The sequence below is a fragment of the Coenobita brevimanus genome, chromosome 22 (assembly GCF_032717465.1).
Source record: "Coenobita brevimanus isolate Jiangsu-jjx chromosome 22, ASM3271746v2, whole genome shotgun sequence".
In the NCBI taxonomy this organism is placed as follows: Eukaryota; Metazoa; Arthropoda; class Malacostraca; order Decapoda; family Coenobitidae; genus Coenobita; species Coenobita brevimanus.
In genome coordinates, this window is record NC_136975.1 from 33,951,887 (window position 1) to 33,977,416 (window position 25,530).

The 25,530-nt window shown below is 43.2% G+C and overlaps 1 protein-coding gene across 1 annotated transcript in view; it reads left to right on the plus strand.

Annotated features, from left to right (window-relative positions):
* gig (TSC complex subunit tuberin) overlaps positions 1 to 25,530 on the plus strand; it is a 686,003-nt gene that overhangs the window by 559,671 nt on the left and 100,802 nt on the right. The window contains exon 23 of the mRNA XM_080266862.1: positions 15,225 to 15,318. Coding sequence (XP_080122988.1) covers positions 15,225 to 15,318 — 94 coding nt within the window. The remainder of the gene's footprint in view (positions 1 to 15,224; positions 15,319 to 25,530) is intronic.

Genomic DNA, 25,530 nt, shown 5'->3' on the forward strand with positions numbered 1-25,530 from the left:
TTTCCTCACTTTTTTCTTTCTTAAGGTCTTGGTAGAGTGTGCGTGCTTTTTCACAGATTAACTGTTCACTCAGAGGCATGCACCGTTGATTATTGTCCTCAATCCACAGCATTAGCATCCGTTCCATCTCAATCAACAGTCCCGATCTTTGCTTGGTAATCACAGTTGATTGCATGGGAGTTGCACCTTTAACGTGAGTCAAGATACGTTCCTTGTCTTTGAGGATGGTAGCTACGGTAGTACGGCTCATCCCAAGCGCACGCCCGATTGCTGATGCCTTTTCTCCTTTCTCATTACGCTTAATAATATCGACTTTTTCACGTAATGTGATGGTCTTGCGTTTCTTGGAGTCGTTATGGTCACCAGGAAGCTGTCTCTTAGGCATCTTGGAATCAGGATGGCGAAAAACACAAGAAAATGACGGTATCACTGTATCAGGCGGTGGTAGCAGTGAGACTGAGAGCGATTGTTGGTAGTCAAGAGTGAGGCGGGAAAACGCCAGAGACATCTCGCGGTACTTAGCAACACTTCAAAACCCACTCTTTATGTATTTTTTCTTTATTTTCTTATATTTTAAAATTTCCACTCACGGACCGACTGTCGTAACCTTGAATTGACGTAAGTCGATACTGACGTAACCCGGGACCTTACTGTATATATATATATATATATACAGTAATCACTATAATATCCGGACTACCCCAATATCCAGACATTATGATTCTGACCTTTTTTTATCCCAAATTGCCCAAAAGACACAAAAAATCGGAAAAAAATCGGATTTTGTTTCCGCACCTTATTGGTGTGAATAGGGTCTTAACCCCTGCACCGCGGGCTTGTTTACCAATGACTTGCGTGTGCCGCGGGGTTATTTGGGCTCCGACAGACTCTCAAAAAATATTTGCCAAAAATCAGTTATTAGTCCTAGAATAATAAAATTACATATGCTTATGGCACATACCTTCAGCTTTCTCCTGGAATGATTGTTGAGCCTTCGTCGGTTACCATAGGACTTGTGGAGACCTCTGAAGTAGGGTAACGAAGTCTCCACTTTACACTTCCCGACAACCCGTAATATGATTACCACAGCCAGATACAAACACTATAAACACTATTCTACAATTTTCAAGTAGTTTGGGATCCATACTCACAAAAGAAAACACTGTGAAAGCAATGGAAATTACGAGCGCGTCTGATCGTCGCACTGGCACTAGTTCGCTTTTGTTACTCTGTCATTTATTATTCATAAAACCCCTCACACTTTATATTTCTATTACTATATAACACGTATATATATCTACAGTCTTTATCCATAAGTTTCCTTCAGTAGTATTAGTTTATTGTCACTGTAGGGATTCAATTTCTTTCAGTAAAATACGTAGCATTCACTTTCTCGTCCTGTATACTGGCATTGAGAGTGAATATCACTTTCATCTTCACTCTCATAACTCATAGCATTCAGACATGCTAGAGTGAAACTTTCACTTTCATTACTCCTAGGGTATATACTCGTATTCTTATAATACTACTCATTTACATTTCTATTTACGTTCTCTATTTTATTTACTTTATTTACATTTCTATTTTATTTACACTGTGTTGTGCACTGTCACTTGAAATAACTTATAAAACTATTTTCCATTGTTCACATATATTTACATTCATTACTTTCACTTGCTGTTTACACATTATTTACACATTATTTACAATTCCACTTGCACTGTTTTACTCAATAGAAAGATCGTAGTCACTCTTTTATCAATTGTCAGCTCTTTACCTCTTTCCACATGAGGTTTAGTAGGGGGTAAAGGTCACAGGGCCATTTGCATGGCAGTGAAAAAGGCCTTGAAGTCAGCAAGAAGAAACATACGTACCCTCGCTTCGGAAGATGAGAGTAAACTGATAACGGAGGGCCAGCGTGGAGGCCTGCTTAGGGGGTATTCAGAGTTACCAATATTGGTTCTTGAAACAGCTAAGTCTAGCACTGATATGATTGGCAGGAAATCTAGACAATACATTATAAATTTGGTAGTTCCAGGTGAATGTAAATATCACTTAGGCTTCTCCCTTCCTTCCTTACATGTATATTTATTACGAAAATAGATTAGAGGCCTACTTAGGAGATATATATTCAGAGCTACCAATGTTAGATCTTGAAACAGCTTTGTCTAGCACTGATATGATTGGCAGGAAATCTAGACAATACATTATAAATTAGGTAGTTCCAGGTGAATGTAAATATCACTTAGGCTTCTCCCTTCCCTCCTTACATGTATATTTATTACGAAAATAGATTATACGGCATATTTCAAGAGGAAAAAAACAGCGAAAATTAGCGAACGAGTGCACGTGAGGTGTTGTCAGGTGATAATTAGCCAATTCCAGGTGTATGGCACTCTCACTTACCTTATTTCTTTCTTGTATATATTATTTGGTATAAGAATAGGACATAGGGCTTATTTCAATGGATGAAATCAGTGAAAAATTCCAGGGAAGATTTACTTAAAGTAGCACAGCCGGGCAGGCGAGAGGATAGGGTAATGGACGGGGGGTAGGGAGGGGAGTCAAGAACGGGGAGAAATGGCTAAATTGTCAACAATGGATGGGAGTACAGATGAGATTAGGAGTGCTGACTAGTGTTGGACATTGGCAGTACTGATAGATGATACAAACCCCCACTTGGAAGCCCGGGTGAATTCAAAATAACACAGAATCACAAAAGCGATGCCCCGCGGTATGATCCCTTGCTCCCAAGCGTCACGAAAGTAACGCCCCGCGGTTAAGGGGTTAAACGGGTGCTATGCATGTCCAGTTGAGAGTTCTGTACAGTTGGTAAATCATTTCCAGTTGGAGTCCATAAGTACAAGTCCGTAAGGCTTGTGCCCATTATACACACATCATCTCTGAAACCTCATGTCCAGTTAGAGTCCATAAGTACAAGTCCATAAGGCTGGTGGCCACTATACAGACCTCATCTCTGAAACCTCATTTTGTGTTTCCTTTGCATTCTATTTCACTCTTTTATGTCCCTTATTGGTGTGAATATGGTCTTAAACAGGTGCTATGCATGTGCAGTTGAGAGTTATGTACAGTAAGTTATGTCCGGTTGGAGTCCATAAGTACTAGTCCATAAGGCTGGTTCCCACTATAAAGACCTCATCTCTGAAACCTAATTTTGTGTTTCCTTTGCATTTATTTCACTCTTTTATGTCCCTTATTGGTGTGAATAGGGTCTTAACCCTTTAACCGCGGGCATTGTTTTGCCCCGACTGTCCTCTCCTGCGGGGGTTTCAACCAAAATGTAAACAAACTTAAAAGCTTTATAACTCTGCACAGAATAAATCTAGAGCGAAAAATAAGGTACCATTAGAAAGTACTAACCTTCGGCTTTGCAATGATGTAGGTTTCGTGATTTCGTTGACTATCACTGGATGGGCAGTGCCATTAGAAGTGAGCGATCTAAAATCACTATTTTTCGCTCACACACCATTACCTTCGCTCATACACCATTACCAAATGCCAACCTCATTCTGATAATAATACTATAAACATATATGAACACTGCACATACGATAAACACCCACTCTGTGTTCACTGAGGCAGGTAAAAGGCACTGTAATTACCCACACTTCACTGCCACATCAGCGGTGTTGTAGTCACTATTTTTCGCTCACACACCATTACCACATGCCAACCTCATTCTGATAATAATACTATAAACATATATGAACACTGCACATACGATAAACACCCACTCTGTGTTCACTGAGGCAGGTAAAAGGCACTGTAATTGCCCGCACTTCACTGCCATATCAGCGGTGTTGTAATCACTGTTTTTCACTCACACACCATTACCAAATGCCAACCTCATTCTGATAATAATACTATAAACATATATGAACACTGCACATACGATAAACACCCACTCTGTGTTCATTGAGGCAGGTAAAAGGTACTGTAATTGCCTGCACTTCACTTCCACATCAGCAGTGTTGTCACTCACACAGCTGGACAGATACTGATGCGTGTTTGGTCCGGGGTGGGGTGGGGTGCCCAGGGGGTGGGAGGTGGGGCCCCAGGGGGGGAAGGAGGGAGGTGGGGGTCGGCTGGAGTGAAAGAACTTAATAGCTACTCTCCCTTGAAACAATTGGCGCACGGAAAAAAATGCGGGGTATTCAAAATATTCACAAACATTCGAGAATGACACCCGCGGTTTGGTCCAGTTTTTGCAATGTCATTCTGGAATGACACCCGCGGTTAAAGGGTTAAATAGGTGCTATGCATGTCCGATAGGGAGGTATGTAGGTGTTTTTCTGATTCAGGGTAGCTTAGGGTCCATAAGTATAAGTCCATAGGCTGGGGACCAATATCCGGACAAAACCACTATCCAGACATGCCTTTGGCCCTATTACAACGGATATTGGAGGGATTACTGTGTGTATATATATATATATATATATATATATATATACAGTAACCACTCTAATATCCGGACACCCAATATCCAAACATCCCCACTACCTGGACATAATCATCCTGGGAACCAGTATTCCCAAAATGGTCCAAAAAAAAACAAAAAGAAAAAGAAAAAACGATTTTTTCCTGCCCATTTCATACTGTACTTTTTTCCATACTATACTTACCTCATTTCACTCTTTAATGTCCTTTATTGGTGTGAATAGGGTGTTAGGAGCTATGCATGTGCAGTAGGAAGGTGTTTTTCTGAGTTAGGCTAGGTTAGGGTCCATAAGTACCAGAATGTTTATTAATGTATGAACATACTTCTAAACCCTCATTTTATGTTTCTTTTGCATTTATTTCAGTCATTTATGTGCCTTATTGGTGTGATTTGGGTCTTAAATAGGTGCTATGCATGTCCAGAGGGAGTTGTATAGGTGTTTCTCTGAGTTAGGGTCCATAAGTACAAGTCCATAAGCTGGGGCCCAATATCCGGACAGAACTAATATCCGGACCTACCTATGGCTCTATTACGTCGGATTTGGAGTGATTACTGTATATATATATATACACTATATATATATATATATATATATATATATATATATATATATATATATTATATATATATATATTATATATATATATATATATATATATATATATATATATATATATATATATATATATATATATATATATATATATATATGTATATATATGTATGTATATATAAGTAATCCCTCTAATATCCGAACGCCCATTATCTGAACATCCCCACTAACCGGACATAATTGTCTCAGGATCCAACATTCCCAAAATAGTCCGAAAACCGCAAAAAATTTGGGGGGGGGGGGAATCCCGCCTGTAATTTGAACTTGCCGCACGCGGCGTGGGACAGCTTTGTTGTAGCGAGCCATTCCTCTGACATCCGATAGAGCGCCGCTGCATCCTCTCCACTTTCCGCCTGTCTCTCGCCGCGAGTGCACGCTCGTCGTCATGGCTGCCCACGTGCTCGCTTTTGTGGTGGTTCCTTACCTGCTGCAGGCACTCCTGCTGCTCTCGGGCCTCCTATTAGTGTGTGTGATGATGGCCCTGCCGCCTGAGAAGAGGAAGAGAGTGGTGTTGACTCTGGAGAAGAAACGGGAGTTCAACCTGGCCCTGTCTACTTTGTTCGATATCAAGAGATCCCGAGACAAACTCCTGCAGTACACGGCTGACTTCTCGTCGAGAAGCAAACGCAACGTGGAGAGGAAGGTGATGTTTACTCCCAAGTTTGCTGAAATTGACTGCTCCACGTTGATTTGGTATCGACAGCAACCTGCTGCTGGTGTGATGGTACGTGGAACGGAGCTGAAGGCTGCTGCTGAGAAGTTCGCCAGGCTTCACGACGCCCTAGACTTCAAGGCATCCGAGGGTTGGCTCTTCGCGTTCTAGTTACGGCATGGCCTTACCAACCATAAAGCTCATGGCGAAGCTTTGGACACTAATGAGGATGGAGTTGACGAGTTTCAGCACAAGGTGAAGGGCTTGATCGACAGGGAGGGCCTCACTCTCGGTCAGGTGTACAATGGGTTTATTCTATCGCTCTTTGCCAAGAACACTCTAGCCGAGGAGACGGAGAAGCGTGTACCTGACCGCAAGCTCTCCAAGGAACGGATATCTGCTTTGTGTTGTGCCAGTGCTAACGGCATGCACCGGCTTAAGCCCGTTATTGTTGGCCGTGCAAAGCAGCCTCGGTGTCTTCATGGGGTGATGGATGTCCTTCCTGTCATCTGGTACCATTCTTTAAAGGCATGGTTTACAGACCAGATCTTCAAAGACTGGTTCCACCGCCACTTCGTCAAGGAGGTCATCATTTACCAGACTAAGACACTGGGAATCCTGCGTGACCAGGTAAAGGCCCTCCTTCTCCTCGAAAATGCACCTGCCCACCCGTGCGACAAGGACTTGGTGGCTGAGAATGGCCGGATTAGGTGCATGTTTCTGCCACCTAATACGACTGCTCTCATCCAACCAATGGACCAAGGAGTGATCGTGGCAACAAAGCGCCTATAACGCTGGAAGTTCCTGGACGAGGTGATGGTTGTTCTCGAGGACGAGGACGAGCGCAGAGAGGGACGGGATGCGCGAGGCCAGCGGACTTTGGAAAACCTTCGCCGCTACAACATCAAGTCTGCAATCTACAACTGGGCCAGTGCATGGAAGGAAGTCCCTGTCAAGACTCTAGAAAGTGGTTGGTCTCGTCTGCTTCTCGGAACAGATGTGGAGTACAATTTTCTAGGGTTTGACGTGGATGACTTCCATGCATGGCTACGTACGCATGGCGACAATGCTGATGTGGACGATGTGCGTGAGTGGTTGGATGATGACGAGGGCGATCCTGGATATCAGACATTGTCTGATATCGAGATCGCATCTTCCGTTGCAGGTGTCAGTACCGAGCTTGAAGATTCCGACGAGGACAGCGACGATGATGCGGACTCCTCTCAGCAGGACACTACTCCAGCCATCCCCAAGCTGAGCGCACTCCGGGAACATCTAGAGTTCGTCCTAGACTACCTGGAACACCCAGACTGTGACAGGGAGATGGGGCCCTTGGGACTTGTGGAGGAAGTGCGTGCTTTCAGGCAGCGCATCATCAATCGTCAGAATCGTCGTTCCTTGCGTCAATCAACGATTCACAGTTTTTTCAGGCCCGTGACCCCCGCTGTGCCCAGCCCTGGCTCCGCTCCGTTGCCTCCCCAAGACAGGCCCTCATGCTTCGAGCCACAGCCCAGCACATCAGCCACGGTAAAGTCACCGCTCGACGTGAGTTTGCGTCTGTCTTCAGAGTCGTCTGCAGTGGGTATGCCATCACCACGACCCAGCGACACACCTCTAGGTCACCTGCCAGTGATACTCTCGGACTCTGACAGTGATTAAACAGCAAGAACTTCTCCACTAGACCACACGGGAATTTACAGTGTTGTGCAGTGAAAAAAACAGTGTGTTTTGTTAAGGATTTACAGTTGTGAGTGAAAAGACTAATTTGGAACAAAATTTAACGTAAATAGACTTGTTTGTTTTTGCTTTAGAAAATGGTTAGAAGAGTGAGGAAAGTTAAAGTGCAGAGTGCAACACTTAGTAAGTTACAATGGAACATAAGTTAGACAAGAGTGCGCACTGTGAAGAGAACGGACTTCTGAGTGCGATTGACTTAGTTCAGTGCAAGACTTCATGAACAGTGTACTGGAAGTGCTTCAGGAAATCCTTCTTTCTGTCAGAGTCCGAGAGGAGGCGGTTGTTCATCGAGATGGCCATGGACTTGCTGTAAGTAGGCAGAATGTTTTCTACTGTACTTTTTTCCATACTATACTTACCTCAAACACCTCATTTCACTCTTTAATGTCCTTTATTGGTGTGAATAGAGTGTTAGGAGCTATGCATGTGCAGTAGGAAGGTGTTTTTCTGAGTTAGGCTAGGTTAGGGTCCATAAGTACCAGTCCAGGAGCCAGTAACCAGAATGTTTAATATTGTATGAACCTACCTCTAAACCCTCATTTTATGCTTCTTTTGCATTTATTTCAGTCATTTATGTGCCTTATTGGTGTGATTTGGGTCTTAAATAGGTGCTATGCATGTCCAGAGGGAGTTGTATAGGTGTTTCTCTGAGTTAGGGTCCAGAAGTACAAGTCCATAAGCTGGGGCCCAATATCCGGACAGGACCAGTATCCGGACCGGCCTATGGCCCTATTACGTCAGATATTGGAGGGATTACTGTATATATATATATATATATATATATATATACATACGTATACATACATATATGTATGCAGCTACCGCAGATTGACTTAGGACCTCCCCCCCACAAGGTATGAAAAAACACTGAAATCATAGTATATCACAATGTTTGTTCATGAAATGCCATTCATTAATATGAAATCATGTTTCCCTTGTTTTTCAGGACCAGTTGGATGCATTTTGGCATGGAATCACTTAGATCTCTAAAGTAGTCTAAGGACATTTCTTTGCACCAAACATTTTTCAGTTCAATCTTGAGGTTGTCCAGATTGGTTGTCTTCTTCTCTGCCATGATTTTCTTCATCTTTGCCCAGCAATTTTCTATCGGATTTAGATCCGGACTGTTGCCGGGCCAGTCGAGGACCTCAATCTGATTATCCTGAAGCCATTTTGTCATCTTTCTTGACTTGCGACATGGAGCTGAATCGTACATGAAAAAGTTGCACCCATGAATAGCAAAAAAGTGTAACAAATGATCTTTCAGAACTTGAATGTACCAGACACCATTCATCATAAAGTTCTTAGGAAGAAAGTAGAGGCCTCCCCTTCCCATTTCACCTGAGAGACACCCTCATGCCATTACTGATTGTCGGTGCTTAACAGTCGGCACCGTGTAAACAGGGTCATATCGACTACGGCAGGCAAGGCGACGAACCTTGGCAGAATGCACCTGGAACACTTGAAATGTGTTTTCATCGGAAAACATAACTTTTCTCCACTCATCCGATGTCCAGTGTGCATGCTTCTTGGGAGACTGAATGCGCTGCTTCTTCATGCGGTCAGTGAGAAGCGGTTTCTTGGCTGCGGTGCAGCTTGGCAAACCCAGCTCCTTCTGCAAGTGGTGTTGGATATTTCGAATTGAGATGTCTTGTAACAGCTGGGAATGCATTCTCTTCAAATCTGCTGCTGTCAGTCGAGGCTTCTTGATTACTTCCCTCTTCAGAAGCTTATGTGTACCTCTGGAAGTTGTCCTCTTCTTTCCACCACCATGCTTGTGCTCTGGTACAACATCAGGTGGCAGGCCGCGCGCTGCAGCAAGAATCTTCATGACGGTCAACTTTGCGCGTCCAGTACATTCACAAATCGTGTTGACAGGGACATTATCCTGCCTCCATGCAGTGGTACAGGCCCTCTCATCCCTTAAGCAGTACTTTCCAGGCATGACAACTCGACTCTAGGAATATAACAGGGCAAACAGTAGTGCATACGAAAAGAGAGAGAGGTGCAAGCTCGGAGCAACGGGAACATATACTCCCACTTTCACTTTTGGGCAAGCACTGATGTGCTGAGTGTTTCACCACCTTCCTCCAACACCAAAGGAGTTGCCAGTTACTTCTTGTCCAAAAAATTCACTTGGTAGAGGTGGAAACACAAAGCAAAGACAGACAACTCTCCCATAGCAATTCTGTATGTATGTCCTAAGTCAGTTGTGTGTTTGTATTTACCTATTTGTAGTATACAGGAATTGAGCAATGCTCGTGTTGTCCTGTCTCCATATCCACATTTATCAAGTCTACCTTTACACACATGAATGTTTTTCTCATGCACCACCTCTTTGTCTAAGTCGTTCCAAATATTTAAGTATTTACCTAATACAGTGGAACCTCGGTCCTCGAACGTCTCACATGTCAAACAAATCGGACCTCGACCAAAAAATTCAAGAAATTTTTGCTCCAGAGGTCGACCAAAATATCGGACCTCGACCAACCTGAACGTAGCCAAACGAAGGGAAGCTGGCCAACCGACAGTCACGCGTCCACCTTTGTTGTTCGTCAACGTGGTCGTCCTGCTGTGCTTCACATTTTTCTTGAATCAGTGCAGTATTAGCCCCTAATAATGGCTCCAAAGACAGCAAGTTCATCCAGTACGGCTACTGGCAGTGAAAAGAGGAAAGTAGTGCGGAAAATAATTGAAGAAGTGGAAAAATTATTGCTTTTCTTCATCAATGAGAAACAGTTAGCAGGAGACAGTGTTAGTGAGTATATAATTTGTGAAAAGGCAAGAGAAATATACAGTGACCTCGTAAAGGAAAGCACTGGTACCAGTGCTGAAACTTAAATAGGTAAGCATCTGGGGTCTTGGAAAGGATTAAAATCCATCCCATCCATTGCCAGACGCCATGTATCCCAAACGGGGTGGCCAAGGGCTTCGAGTTAATTGTTTTACAGGGAGGGGCACTAATCTTCCACCAACCCCACTTGACACGTAGGGAGAACGTTATGCCAACAGCATCTGGTGTTCCCAGATGGTCACCCATCCAAGTACTAACCAGACCCAAGATTTACATTATTTCTTATGGGGAAAATTAGTTCGGTCCTCGACCAATTCGGTCCTGGAACAGCCATCCAGAACGGATTGTGTTCGAGGACCGAGGTTTTACTGTATACCTAATTGTGATATACACGGAATGTACTATGCTCGTGGGTTTCCGTCGCTGTTTCTCAATAAGTCAAATTTAGCATTAACCCTTTAACCGCGGGTGTCATTCCAGAATGACGTTGCAAAAACTGGACCAAACCGCGGGTGTCATTCCAGAATGACGTTGCAAAAACTGGACCAAACCGCGGGTGTCATTCTCGAATGTTTGTGAATATTTTGAATACCCCGCGTTTTTTCCGTGCGCCAATTGTTTCAAGGGAGAGTAGCTATTAAGTTCTTTCACTCCAGCCGACCCCCACCTCCCTCTTCCCCCCCCTGGGGCCCCACCTCCCACCCCCTGGGCACCCCACCCCACCCCTGACCAAGCGCGCATCAATATCTGTCCAGCTGTGTGAGTGACAACACATGTTGATGTGGCAGTGAAGTGCAGGCAATTACAGTGCCTTTTACCTGTCTCAGTGAACACAGAGTGGGTGTTTATCGTATGTGCAGTGTTCATATATGTTTATAGTATTATTATCAGAATGTGATTGGCATTTGGTAATGGTGTGTGAGCGAAAAATAGTGATTACAACACCGCTGATGTGGCAGTGAAGTGCAGGCAATTACAGTGCCTTTTACCTGCCTCAGTGAACACAGAGTGGGTGTTTATCGTATGTGCAGTGTTCATATATGTTTATAGTATTATTATCAGAATGAGGTTGGCATGTGGTAATGGTGTGTGAGCGAAGGTAATGATGTGTGAGCGAAAAATAGTGATTTTACACCCCTCACTTCTAACGGCACTGCCCGTCCTGTGAAAGTCAACAAAGTCATGAAACCTACATCAATGGAAAGCTGAAGGTTAGTACTTTCTAATGGTACCTTATTTTTTTCTCTAGCTTTATTCTGTGCAGAGTTATTAAGGTTTAAAGGTTTGTTTACATTTTGGTTGAAACCCCCGCGGGAGAGGACAGTCAGACCAAAACAATACCCGCGGTTAAAGGGTTAAACTTAAGTTTTTAGACTGGACGATCTCTTTGTCCAGGCTATTCCATAAGTCTATACTGTACTTCTGTAAGGAAAGCTATATTTCTTGATATCCTTCAAGCAGCTTGACTTTTTCAATTTCATTCCGTGTCCTCTTGTTGTGCTCTTATCTCATACAAACAGATCTTCTTTGTCAGTTTTATCTACTCCCACCATGGTCCTGAACACTGCAATCATGTCTCCCATCTTTCTTCTTTCCTCTAAGGAAGGCAAATTCAGCTTTTCCAGCCTCTCTCTGTATGACAGGTCTGTCAGACTGGGGACCATCTTGGTTGCTGTTCTTTGTATTCTCTCAATCTTGTTTATATCTTTCTTTTTGTGTGGGGACCACACTACCGCTGCATATTCTAACCTGGGGCGGATCATGGCCACTATCAATTTTTTCATCATCTCCTCATCCATATAATGAATGCTGAAATGCTACTCTTATGTTAGTCAAGAGTTTATAAGTCTCTGCAACTATCTTGTTAATGTGCTTTTCTGGTGACAAACTATCTTGGACCAGCACTCCCAAATCTTTCTCTTCTCTCCTTTTTGTGATTAATTCATTACCCAACAAATAATTCAGTGATGGCCTCCTGGTACTTTTACCCATTTCCAATATTTTACACTTCTTTACATTGAATTTCATTTCCCACGTCCGGCTCCAATCATGTATCCTATCCAAATCCTCCTGCAGTATTTACCAATCCTCCTCAACCTCTACCGTCCTCAAGATCTTTACATCATCAGCAAACAGACTTGCATAACTGTTCACTCCATCCACGATATCATTTACGTAAATCAGGAACATTACTGGCGCCAACACCGAGCCTTGAGGGACTCCACTTGTTACTTCTCTCCATCCAGACATCCTATCCTTTATTACTGTCCTCATTTGTCTGTCTCTCAAAAAGTCTCTCATCCTTTCCAGAAGTGTGTGTGTGTGTATATTATATATATATATATATATATATATATATATATATGTACATACATACACACACACCTAAGTGGTAGATGGGGGTACTCACCATCTACTTACTCATTGTAGTACTGCTTTGGGTATCTGCCCTTTCCTCTCTTCCTTCCTTCCTCTTCTGTCTTTTTTTTCCTTATTCTTTCCTCTTCATCCTGCTTACAGATGATTTTACACTCCCTCTTCATTCTTTTTTTCCTTCATTCTTTTCTTTTCCATCTGCCTATGGGAGACTTGACACTGAGTGACAAGCCAAATGGTTTCCTTTACACCAGGAAATAATTTACTGCACCGGGTGGTAACCATACAACCATATTATGACGCCTGGTGGTTTAGTGGGTAATTAATGCGCTTCAGTCAGGTTGAACCTGTGTAGATTTATATCCAAGGGATGGTTGGGGTTTATTGCTCACGTTATGCCACTCCAGGATGAGTGAGGCAGGTCACTCTCATCTTAAATGTCAGGACCAACTTGCCTAGCCTTGGGTTTCTATGCTTCTCATGGGGTGACATAGGATTGGATGATGGGTGGATATGTACATACATATATACTGTATGTATATATATATATATATATATATATATATATATATATATATATATATACAGGTAACTCGCACGGAACACGATCTCACGGAACGCGCTCGCAATTATACACGGTAAGGGCTGGGATACATATAAGACAACGTAAGATTAAAAAACCATTATGAAAACTACAAATTAACGCAGGAGAGGCCTTTGAAAGATCAAATCCTCGAACATCACCGCAGTGTGCGGTTTGTTTTGATTACGTGACGATCTAGGCGGGAAATTATTCAGTGAGTGAGACATTCCCGAGTACAGTAGCACAGTATTTGTAAGTTAAATATTTACAGTACTGTACTGTTCTGGTAAGTTTATGTGCAACTTAAAGTACTATTAAATAACGTTAAAGCAAGAAATAAAGTCTTATAACCAGTTTACCTGATAGGCGTCAGAATATTGCCTTTTTTATTTGTTCGTTTTTTCCACAGTACTGTACAATATTTGTAAGTTAAATATTTACTGTTCTCGTATGTACTGTACTTGTAAGCACTTAAATAAAGTTAAATCATTAAATAAAGCCTTGTAACCAGTTAACCCGAATTATATGATTGCCCATGATCAGCGTCGTAATATTGCCTTTTTTGTTTGTTCGTTAAACTCTTACTGTACTGCTTTTCTACAGTACAATTGTATTTGTAAGTTAAATATTTACTCTTCTGACATGTACTTGTAAGCAAATAAAGCATTAAATAAAGCCTTGTAACCAGTTAACCTGATTTATGTGATTACCCATGATCGGCGTCAGAATATTGCCTTTTTTGTTTGTTCGTTAAAGACTTATAATAAGAGAAAAATACATTTTTGTCTTGGTATCTTTACCTATTTGCTCAGGTTTGCTGTAATGGTTTGGATCATTTGATGCAATGCAACTTGTAGAAAACTGTGAAAACTTTCGGGAAGTGAACGAAAATTTGGGACGTGAGACTGACCTTGACTTCACCCTCTCATGTATCATCTGTCAGTTCACCACCTGCTATCGTGATGAGTGGATGTACGATTTTTTCGCTCGTGGCCATGCCTAACCACACATAGTTACACCCATTATCTCGACCCAGACAGAAAATACAATCTTTTTCCTCCCTTGCAAAACACAAACAACCACCCTGTTTACGAGACAACAATATATATTGCGAAAATAACTCGGTAAAATGATAAAGATGAACATAAAATGATAAAGATGAACATGTTATGACGGAAGAAGTACGTTTTCCCCATCTGTAAACGTATTTATTTCTGCTTTGTATCTGTATTCGTAATAATTAGACTTATTGTTGGTTCTGAAACTGCATTACGATTCTATTTTTAGCCATTCTCGTGGTGTGGGAGCTGGAAGTTGTGACACAACTTCCTTATTGCTAATCGGACTGACCCTCCACTTTATTCTCCTGTGGCAGAGTCTAGCCTTGGAGGACGTGCAGTTTTGTCATTTAGGACTGAAAATTCAACTCTTTCGCTCCCTTTTCCAAGCATGAGCACAACGATAACGTAAAAAATAACTCAAAACTACCATAAACATATATCAAAAAGGTGAAAATGTATTCATAACATTTTTTTTTTCCAGCCATTCCTAACAGTACTGAAATCATTCGATATCACAGTACTGCATTTCTAAGTTAAATATGTACTGTTCTGGTATGTACTTGTATGTTAAAGCACTGGTACCAGTTAACCTGATTTATAAGATTACCTATGATCGGCGTCGGAATGTTTCCTTGTGTTTACGTACAGTATTTGTGTGTTGAAGTTTTGCTCTGGAGTACTGTATTTGTGAGTTATAACATTAAATAAACCTTCTAACCACTTAAAGTGCATTCTAGTGATTACCAGTGACAGATAACAGCAAAACAACACATTTGGGGGGTCTAGGGAGCAAAATACGGAGTAGTTTAAATATACGCGATTTCGCACCTAACACGGCACCGTAGGAACGAAACCCACGTGTTCCGTGCGAGTTACCTGTATATATATATACTGTAAATAGTTTTTTTGTTAAGTTTTGTATAGTTAACCATTTTCCGTTGACATTCAGGTTTGAGCCATTGGCAGGTGAAGGCAGCCTTGGTTCCACCTCGCCCCCTCCCATCCCATCCACCCGTGTCAGACACGCCTCTGCCCTACAAATGGTAGGCATTATTTATGAGATATTACATATATTCTTTAAGAATATATCTGGAGTTTTCTATGGGTATGTGTTTAAAATGCATTTCTTGATTGAACTATATTCTGTGTTGTTTTCTTTTGCGCAATTAATTCATCACCCTGAAAGTTCTAGTAATGGGATCCAAATGGAATGAAGGACTGAAACCCATGGATTGTTAGCTAATGGAAAAAGAAAAAGAAAAAATTACACCTTTGTCTCACCAGATTCCTCCCCCCCCTCTCAGTACATGAATGGTGGCAGACAGTACAGTACCAGTCTAATAAAGGTCTTATACGGTACATCATTGAAATATATAATTAAGTGATATTGACAAATAAATGGCATTTTTCTCTTATTGTGGTACGTAGTACTGTATACAAAGCCAAAAACCACCCCTTAATAGTGGTGAAAAGTATAGATTCAGTTTTCATTATTAAGATGGCTTTCCACACAGGCAACCCCTGGTATCCAAATATTTAATAACCTTATTTTCCCTTATCTGACTTGCCATTTTTTTTTGCATGAAAACCCCTTTATCCAAATCCATTTCCATTTTTCCTGATTCACAGTTTCTAAAATAATATCCCAGTGAAAGAAGAAACCAAGCTGGATGGATGAATTTTGTGCAGAGAAGCACATAACCAGGGATTTGGCACCCCTTTATAATGTGACAGTGTTCAGATTGGCTCTATCAGATAGGTATATGTAAAGCTACAAAACGTGGTGATCCCCCCCCCCCCATCTGATGGAGCCAGGATTTCAAGGGCTTGAATGATGAGTGAGTGGACGCATGGCCCGTTGAATTGGGCAAGCTTGAGCTATCTGGATGGTGCTATGCCTCATCCTGCCCTAGGGTGGGAAAGGAGGTCCAGATGATGATGATGATGAAGAATTTTTGAAGGTGCCTACTGCTAGACACAAAAAAATACCCAGCAAACCCCTAGAAAATATTCCTGTACTATGCCTTTTACATTAAACATTCTTTTGTGTCTGGGAATAATCCTCTATGACCACTTGACACAACCTGTATAACCCTTGTATTAGTGAATGTTATCTGAATTCTCTTGCAGATGTTTTGCTTCTATAAGTCTATAATTGTCCTAACATGTACAGTTCCCACAGTTCTGACTGGTATACTCGGCAATGCAAACGCTCAATCTCTGCATGAAGTGAATCTTGGTTCGTCTGTATTCAAAGCATCTCGAGCATGAAGGGGTAAGATCGGGCAGGGAACTGGAGTAAATGGGGAGGGAGGAATGGAGGGGGGAGAGGTTGCTTGCAGAAAGGATCAGAGGCGAGGAGTATGTTTTAGCAAGAGAGAGAGAGAGGCAGCAGACTAACAGAATACTGAATTGTTACAGCACAGTATCATATTCAAAAGCAAGTATATAACATTATTATACAACCATGATAAAGTATGGTTGGTGGGGGTGCCCATCATCCAACCACTTAGTGTGGGGGTACTCTGTTTTTAGGGTAGCTCTACATTGAGTGGCAAGCCAAATGATTTCCTGTAAACCAGGAAAACATTTACAATGCTAGGTGGTAACCTTATAACCAACCAACACGTGTTCCCTGTGTGACAACAAGTGGGTTGGCGGAGAGTTAGTTCCCCTCCCTGGAAAACAACTAACTAAAAATACGAATAAGAAGCCTTGGACCAGAACTGACCAAAAGGTGACGACTAAGGACCAAACAGAAGTCATGGTACGGTTAGCTGCATGGAATGTAAGGGGTACAAATGATGTGGTGAAAGAAAGAGAGATTGTCCAGGTGCTCTAGGGTGCAAAAGTGGATGTATGTAGATTAACTGAAACTAAATGGAGAGGAGAAAGTGTGAGCGAATGGAAGGATGGATGGGGAATATGCGTGGGAGTAGGTAAGAATGAGAGGGCAAAAGGAGTGTGTATTGTTATGAGTAACAGATGGAAGGAAAGTAGAGTGTGGATCAGTTGGCTCAAGGATTGTGTGGGTAAGATTAAAGTTGGACTACAAATGTGGATGATTGTGTGTGTGTATGCACCAATGCAAGATCGTGCAAGCCGAGTGGAAGAAGAGTTCTGGACAAATGTGGAGGCGTGCATGGAAAAGTTTGAAAGGAATGAGAGAGTGTTTTTGATTGGAGATATGAATGGGAAAGTAGGGAATGTGAAGGTGGATGAAGTAGTTGGTGAGTGGGGTGTGCATGCTGAGATAGATGAGAATGGCAGTGCTTTAGTAGACATTTGTGCCAGGAGGGGGTTGGTGATAGCCAATACCCTCTTCAGGCACAAAGTGATCCATAGGTATACGTGGCAAGTGATGAGAAGGGTGGATGGTGAACTAAATGAACAGAAGGCAATGATTGATTATGTGAGTGTGGATGACAGGATGAGTAGGTGTGTATTAGATTCAAGAATATATAGAGGTTGGGGGAGGTCCAAATGAAATGGAGAAATAGAAGAAGGAAAGGACAGGAGGAAGTAGTTCATACAAGGGGGGTGGAAAGATTGCAGGAGGATGGATGTGGAAGGTGTGTGCAAGATATTCACTGAAGAAATCTGTGCAGCATGTGAGGTGGTGTGTGGGGTGTAGAGAAGATGAAGGGGGATGCAGGGAACAGCATGGTGGAATGAAGAGGTGAAAGAGGCTGTGCCACGAAAGAAGAAAGCATAGAGTGAGCGGATGAGAAACAGGCGTGTGGAAGAAATTGAGAGACAGAAGAGAGAGTAATATGTTGAGAGGAAGTGAGAGGTGAAAAGATTGGTGAGAGAGAGTAAGAAGAGAGTGGATGAGGAATTTGAAAGGAATTTGAGTGTAAAGTGGAAGGAATGTCAGAAAATGTCCTGGAAAGAGGTAAAGAGAGTTAGACAGGGTGCAAAAGAAGTTAATTGGGGAGTGAAAAATAAAAATGGTAGATTACTAGTGGAGAAGGGAGAAAAAGTGAGCAGATGGAGAGAACACTTTAAGGAATTATTGAACATAGAGAATGAAAGTAATGCGAGTATAAGTGGCTAGGGAATGGCTGAGAGATGGAGGGATGTGAGAAGAGAGGAAGAAATCAGTAGGATGGAAGTTGTGGAAGGAATGAAGAAAGTTAAAATGGTGAAAGCCCCAGGAATTGATAGAGTGTGTGGTGAAATGCTGAAGCATGGGGGAGAGATAGTAGTAGAATGGATGTGGAAGATGTGTAGGTTGGCCTGAGAGGAAGGTAGAGTCTTGGAAGATTGGAAGTCAGGTATAAGAACTCCCCTGTACAAAGGAAAAGGGGAAAAAGAAGTATGTGGTAATCATAGGGGCATTTGTCTTCTTAGTGTAATTGGGAAAAGTATATGGTAGGATACTTACTGACAGAGTTAGGGAAATAACAGAGGATTTAGTTGGAGAAGAACAGGGAGGTTTTAGGAAGGGAAGGGGTTGTGTAGATCAGACATTCAGTCGTAGATCTTTAGTGGAAAAGTTTCTAGAGAAGGAAAAAAGGTTGTGTACGGCCTTCATGGATTTGGAGAAAGGATATGACAGGGTGGATAGACAAGGATTGTGGAAAGTATTAAGAATATATGGAGTAGATGGGAAGTTCATGAATGCCGTGAAGAGTATGTATGAGGGTGCTAAGGTTGCAGTGCGTGTGCATAGTGAACTGAGTGAATTTTTCTATTTGAAAGTTGGACTGAAACAGGACTCTGTCATGTCTCCATGGTTGTTCAGTCTGTATATGGATGGGGTTATAAACAAGATACAAGGTAGGGCAGTGGTCTTGGAGTAGCCCAAGTGAGAGAGGGCAGTGTTTGAAAACTCCCTCTACTGATGTTTCAGATGGTACGGTGTTGTTAACCCCTAAAGCGCGGCCATCGACAGCCGATCCCCCCCCCCCTGTGGCGGGGTTGCATCGCGGTCTGAATACCTGTAGGAAAATATTTGCCAAAAATCAGAGATTAACCCTAGAACATTATAATTTTTATGGCAGATAGTACTTACATTCAGCTTTCTCCAGAGACAGGTGTTGAGCCTTCGTGGACTACCCAAGGACTTGTGGAGACTTGCAAAGTTGGGTAACAAAATCTTCACTTTCACACCTCCAGTAACCCGGTTTCCCCTCTACCACAGCCTCAATCTGTCACAGTACACTTTATACTACAACGTACAGGTAGTGTGGAATCCGTATTTGTACAATAAGCACTGAAACTAAGGCTACAATCAACGGAGCATTCGGCCGACATGCAGCGCGGCGGCGGTCTTCCCATCACTGAACAAACATTTCCCTTTTCACAGCTAAAAACATGTATACTACATTATTTTCCATCATAGTACTTCCCAAAGGCTCGCATGTCACTATTACGGCCATAAAAATCACTGTCACTGCCAGTATTGTGAAGCGGGAATGAGAAAGACCACCGCGGCACCATTTTATTCTGCCTTACGCCAGTCACTTTATTCTCGCTCCTGTCGGCTGCTCACACTTCATTTCTATCGCTCACTTTCACTCTCGCTGTCAGTTTAGTGCCTAATTCATCACTGTCACACTCATTACTTATAAAAATAATATTTCCTACACACCAAACTGTCACTGTCATAACATAGAATAGAAAAATATGCTTTCAACTTCTTACACTGGAGTGACTGTCACTCTCAATACTTATATTATTACTATGTACAATAATTTACACTGAAATCACTGTCACTATCAATGCTTTTACAACTACATACACTAATTTACACTCAACTGACTGTCACTGTCAGTACGTACCAGAAAACTAACCACTAATATCACTGTCACTCTCAGTATTATTTACATATTTCCACCCTTATTTTCAATATCTTCTCAGGCTGTGGTAGTCAGAGAAACACGGGTAAGGGCACAGGGGAATCTGACACTCTTTGCACTGCAAGGAGGTGCGTCTAAAAGCTCGTTCTTGCCGGTTTGTGTGCCTGCAAACATAGCACCTCCTCAGTGCTTTCCCCCTCTTGGCAGTGCAAGGCAGTGGCTCCAGGCGGTGTCACTGAAGGTAGTCCTGGCACTGTAGGTGGTCTGGAGTTGTCTATGAGTGGCACCTGGCACCTGATGGCAGTACCTGCCCAAAATGCCGAAGCAGCTGGTAGACACAAGTCTTTGAAAACCGCCTGAGAGAGTAGTTAGCTGGCTTCCTGTTCTTGATCTTGTACAGGATGAAGGCGTTCAGCATGCACATATCCAGCAAGTGCAAGAACACCTTCCTGTACCAGTGCCGGTTCCTCCTCAGGCAGTCAATCTCTCCGATCATCATATCGGACTTGTCCACCAGCCGCATATTGACATTGTAGTCAATTACAGCATCAGGCTTCATCACAGGATCGCCAGTCCTTCTGTCGACCTTCCCTGTGGCTTGCATTTCCTCCGTGTGGACTGTGGTGAGCATATTAACGATTCTCTTGTCGTGCCACCGTATCGCCAGCATCTTGTCTGATTTCTTCAGGTGCACGTCTCCCCGCTTTGATCTTTCAGCCTCGGGGAAGGCAGGGTAGTGTGCCCTATTGCTCCTGACAGTGCCACAGGATCCGACGCCGTGCTCTGAAAGGTACTTGGCGAGTTTGGGTGCTGTATAATAATTGTCCGTATACAGGACATGATTCACGCCGGAGTACTTTTCCAGAAGCACTTTCACCACAGAGCCAGAGAATCCAAGGGGGTCAGTCTTGTCCAAGTCCACATTGCTGGCGGTGTAGATAAGGAAGTCTAGGATGAACCCCATCTTGCAGTAGCACAGCACGAAAAACTTTATTCCAAAGCGGTGGCGTTTGCTTGGAATATACTGCACGAACCGAAGACGGCCCCTGAACAAAACCAAGGACTTGTCGATCACTACTTTCTTGAAGGGCCGAAGGAACATCATAAACTTGTCCCTAATCATGTTCAGGATTTCCCTCACTTTCCATAGGGGGTCAGTCTGGGAAGGCTCATCGTTGTTTGCAAAGTGAAGGTACGTCATGAGTTGCCTGAAACGATCCCAAGTCATGTACTTGTTGAAGATGGGTGTGGGGCAAAGGTCGTCAGCACTCCAGTACTCCTCGAGCTTGTGCTTCCAGTTATGTGGCATCAGAAGCATCAAGCCAATGAATACAAATAGTTCCCGGATCGTCACAGGAACCCATGCTGCCATCCGCGACGTGGATGGCGTTGCACCTTCACCTTGACGAACTGCAGCACATTGTCCTTCGTACCTGTTGGTCTCGGTACAAATCTGCTGCATGACTTCATCATCCAGGAAGGCCAACAGGTAGTCCAAGCATTCACCATCCTCGGGGACAGGGAAGTCAGCCTGGATCCCACACCCAGTGGAATCAAAGGGCAGATCCTCTGGCACAAAATCAGAGCCCTCAGACCACACAAAGGCGTCCAGAGTGCCCTGCCTAGGCTGGGAGTGGGTGGATACGGCGGAGGGTGAGGCAGGCCGTGTGGCAGTGGGTGAGCTAGGTCGGGCCTATGCGGTTGTGGTGGTGGTGGGGAGAGTGGGAGAAGGTTCAAGGTCACTCGCAGTAGGCTGGGTGGTGAGTTGCCTAGTGCGATAAACCTTACCACTAATTTTAGCACTAGGAGACACTTTCCTACTCATGCCAGCACGAACGCGGGGCCTACAGAAACCTCTACGAATACCAGACTGCCTACTTCCCTTCCGAGGTGGTGAAAGAGACTCCGAAGACTCAGGAGAAAGCACAGCAGACGATGATGACGGGAGAATGGGGCTGGGGGTGCGATGCGGTATGGCGGCGGCGTGACCTGAGGTTGGGGACACTGGCTGGCCTGAGGAGAACAATGACTGGGAACCGTTGTCACCACTTCTCTTCCTCTTGGCCCCCTTGCCATACGCCACTCCCTTCTGCGCTGGAGCCTTGCCTGACGAGGTGCTAGGCACAGCAATTGTCTCTTCCTGCACCTCAGACTCAGCACTCGATAAAGTGTCTGATTCAGCAAGGCTCGACAACACCGCAACGTCACTACCATAGTCCATAGAGGCTTTCAGTAATTCTAGGCCTATAGCAGACTCACTCAGGCCCTTTGCACTCCCTAGTAAGGGTTTTGAAGGGGTAGAGGTCACAAAGCCCTTTTTCGGAGGGCTTGAAGGCACTGACTCGGAAGAGCTAGAATTCGACATAATGTCACCTTGAAAGCCTGCGGTAAACTGACGCTAAACAGGGGCAAACCACCCGAAAAAAAGCTAGTGTGGCAACTGGGGAAACAAGCGTTTCCAATTAGCATAAACTGCTTGCAAGAGGAAAGCGCAGATTGACATTTCTGAGCAGTCCGCGCGCCGCCATATATCACGGTGAGGGTGGGTGGGTAAAAAAAAAGATACTTGGCAACAACGGAGGTCAGTGGTACAAAGGTCAAGTATGCTAATAGTAGCTAAAGGGTGGCGGTACTGATAGACAATACCAGCTTGAACCTGCTTGCCCGCGTTTATTCAAAATTAACTCGAATCACAAACGCAACGATCAGCCGTTATGTCCTTTTCGGCGAGTGTCACAAACGCGACGCCCCGCATTTTAGGGGTTAAGTGAAGACAAAGGAGACCTTCAAGGCTTGGTGGATGAGTTTGGGAGAGTGTGCAAGAAACAGAATGCAAAAGTGAATGTAGGGAAGAGTAAAGTGATTGTCTTTTGAGAGAAGTGAAGTCAGTGAACGTACAGTGAGATTGGATGGGGAGGATATGGAGAATGAGAGTGCATTTAAGTACTTGGGTAGTGTGATGAGTAAGGATGGAAGTTCAGAGGGGGAAGTGCTTAAAAGGGTGCAGCAGGGAAGAAAGGTTGCTGGTTCCTTGAAAGTAGTGATAAGAAACAGGGAAGTGAGCATGGAAATGAAAAAGCTACTACATGACACTATTGTGATACCAACTCTAACATATGGAAGTGAAGCTTGGACCTTGTTGGAAGGACACAAGTCAAGAGTGAGAGCAGTGGAATTGAGTTATTTGAGAGAAGCATGTGGAGTCACAGGGAGAGACAGACTGACAAATGAGGAAGTGAAGGAATGTTGTGGTGTGGATGTGGATGTGATAGGAAGTGTTAGGAGAAACACATTAAGGTGGTTTAGCCATGTGGAGAGGATGGAGAGTGAAAGACGGTCGAGGAGAATGTATGTGAGTGAGGTGGAAGGGGCGAGAGGGAGGGGGAGGCCAAGGATGATATGGAGGGATGAAGTGGAGAGGTATATGAGAGAGGGGTTTGTCAGCTGGGAGCAGGGCAGTGAAATGGCGGGAGACAGAGCAACATGGAGGCAATTTGTTTGTGGTCACCCCGTACGGGATTAAGGTGTCTCGCAATAAATAGATAGATAGATATAGAGTATATATATATATATATATATATATATATATTTTATATACAGTCACCTCTCACATAACGCGTGATCAGAGAGCGCAGAAACAGTCATATCACGGCCGTTTTTTGTGTGTGTGTGTGTCCAATATATGGTCAAAACGCGATTTTGACAAATATTACGCGGTTGGAGAAATTGCCCATTTCTTTAAAGGAAGTACTACACTGCTACGATAGCAAAAACGCAGCTTACGACCAAAAAATTTTGGAGTATTTAGTCATTATGAGAGACATCTGGTCAAAAGATGGTAAAAAACAGACAGAATGCGGGCAGATTTAGTCACGGCACGCGTTGCATCTGCCTGTGGCATATCCCCTGATCCTCCCTGCCTCTTGACGGTTTGCCCAGACCAAGCCACAGGTTATGTTGATTTTGCTAGGTACATACTAAAATGCGTGTATGAGATTTGGTACTTACTGTAGTGCTAAGTACATCTGGTATGACTTAGAAAAAAATGCCAACCAATATTCTGTTAATGATATGTGATGAGCATAATATAATAGAAATAAGCTGTTCAACTTTATTTAAGGCACTAGCGTCCATACAGGACATGTCTACGAAACTTCAGTACATATTAGACCTACACAGTGCACATGACGCACTCAGTCACGAGTTTACTATGAGCCTAGAAGAAAGTGCTTGGATTTACTCAAAAATGGGCAAGGCACAGCATTTGCAGAGGTGGCTAAAAAACGAAACCTGCAAAGAAACTGGCTTCTCAGGGTCCCTTGAGATTTAGAAATGGATTTTGTAAGATTTGCAAGTGTACTTTGCAAAACTGTGCGTCCTTGAGAAACAGAAAACGCAAACAAACATAAGAAACCTACAGAGCCTTTTAGTAGAGTGTGACACACAGTTCTCCTATTTCAGAAACTTGGTGAAGCAAAAAAAATGGAGGGAACTCTGGCCATGTTTGACCAGTTGATTAATATTGACTTATTTTGTCAATATTGTGCAGAAAAAAAAAACTGCTATAACATAATTAAAATGTGTTGGGAGGGAGGAGTAATATTAGCGACTTCTGATAGAATGGTTAGCGACCTTTAGGCTTAAGCATAGCGACATTTGGAAATGTGAGTTGGCAACCCTAATTCCTATGTCACTTCAGTCAACCCTCTGCCCACTCTCTGCCTCTACACGTGCTGTGTGTTAACTTTTGCCTTTTTTTTTTTTTTTTTTTTTTTTTTGCCACGACCCAGCATAACCATGCCACGCTACCGTGACTTAGCATGATGGCAGAAGAGTTTGACCCAGGAGCAGAAGCTTGACGTGATCAAGCAGAAGGAAAGAGGAGACCATAATTGTGCCATCGCCAAAAAGTGCCAAGTCAATGAGTCATCTGTTCATCTGACCCAGCGCATGTTATGATGGAAAGGTAACTGGTCATGTACTGCAACCGATGGGAGAGAGTAGTTCCAGTCGACTCTATAAACACACACAAACTCTTCTGTTCAAGTTCAGGAATCCTCCAGTGTTTGTGGGTACTGAAGTCATTTTGAAGTAGGTAAATGTCCTGGGAAAAATCCCAGAAAATTGCCCCAAAAGGTGAAGTTGTGGCTGGCTTGAGTACCATGAAACGCTTTAACATGTAAACATATGGCTATATAATGCTGAATTTTCATAAAGCGGGACCTGCCAAGAACAATATTCGCACGTTATGTGAGCAGTGACCGTATATATATATATATATATATATATATATATATATATATATCCATCCATCATCTAATCGAACTTTGCCCCATGAGGAGCGTAGGAACCAGGGGCTAGGAAAGTTGGTCCTGGCATTTAAGATGAGAGTGACCAGCCTCACTCATCCCTGAGTGGCATTACGTGAGCAATAAACCCCAACCACGCCTT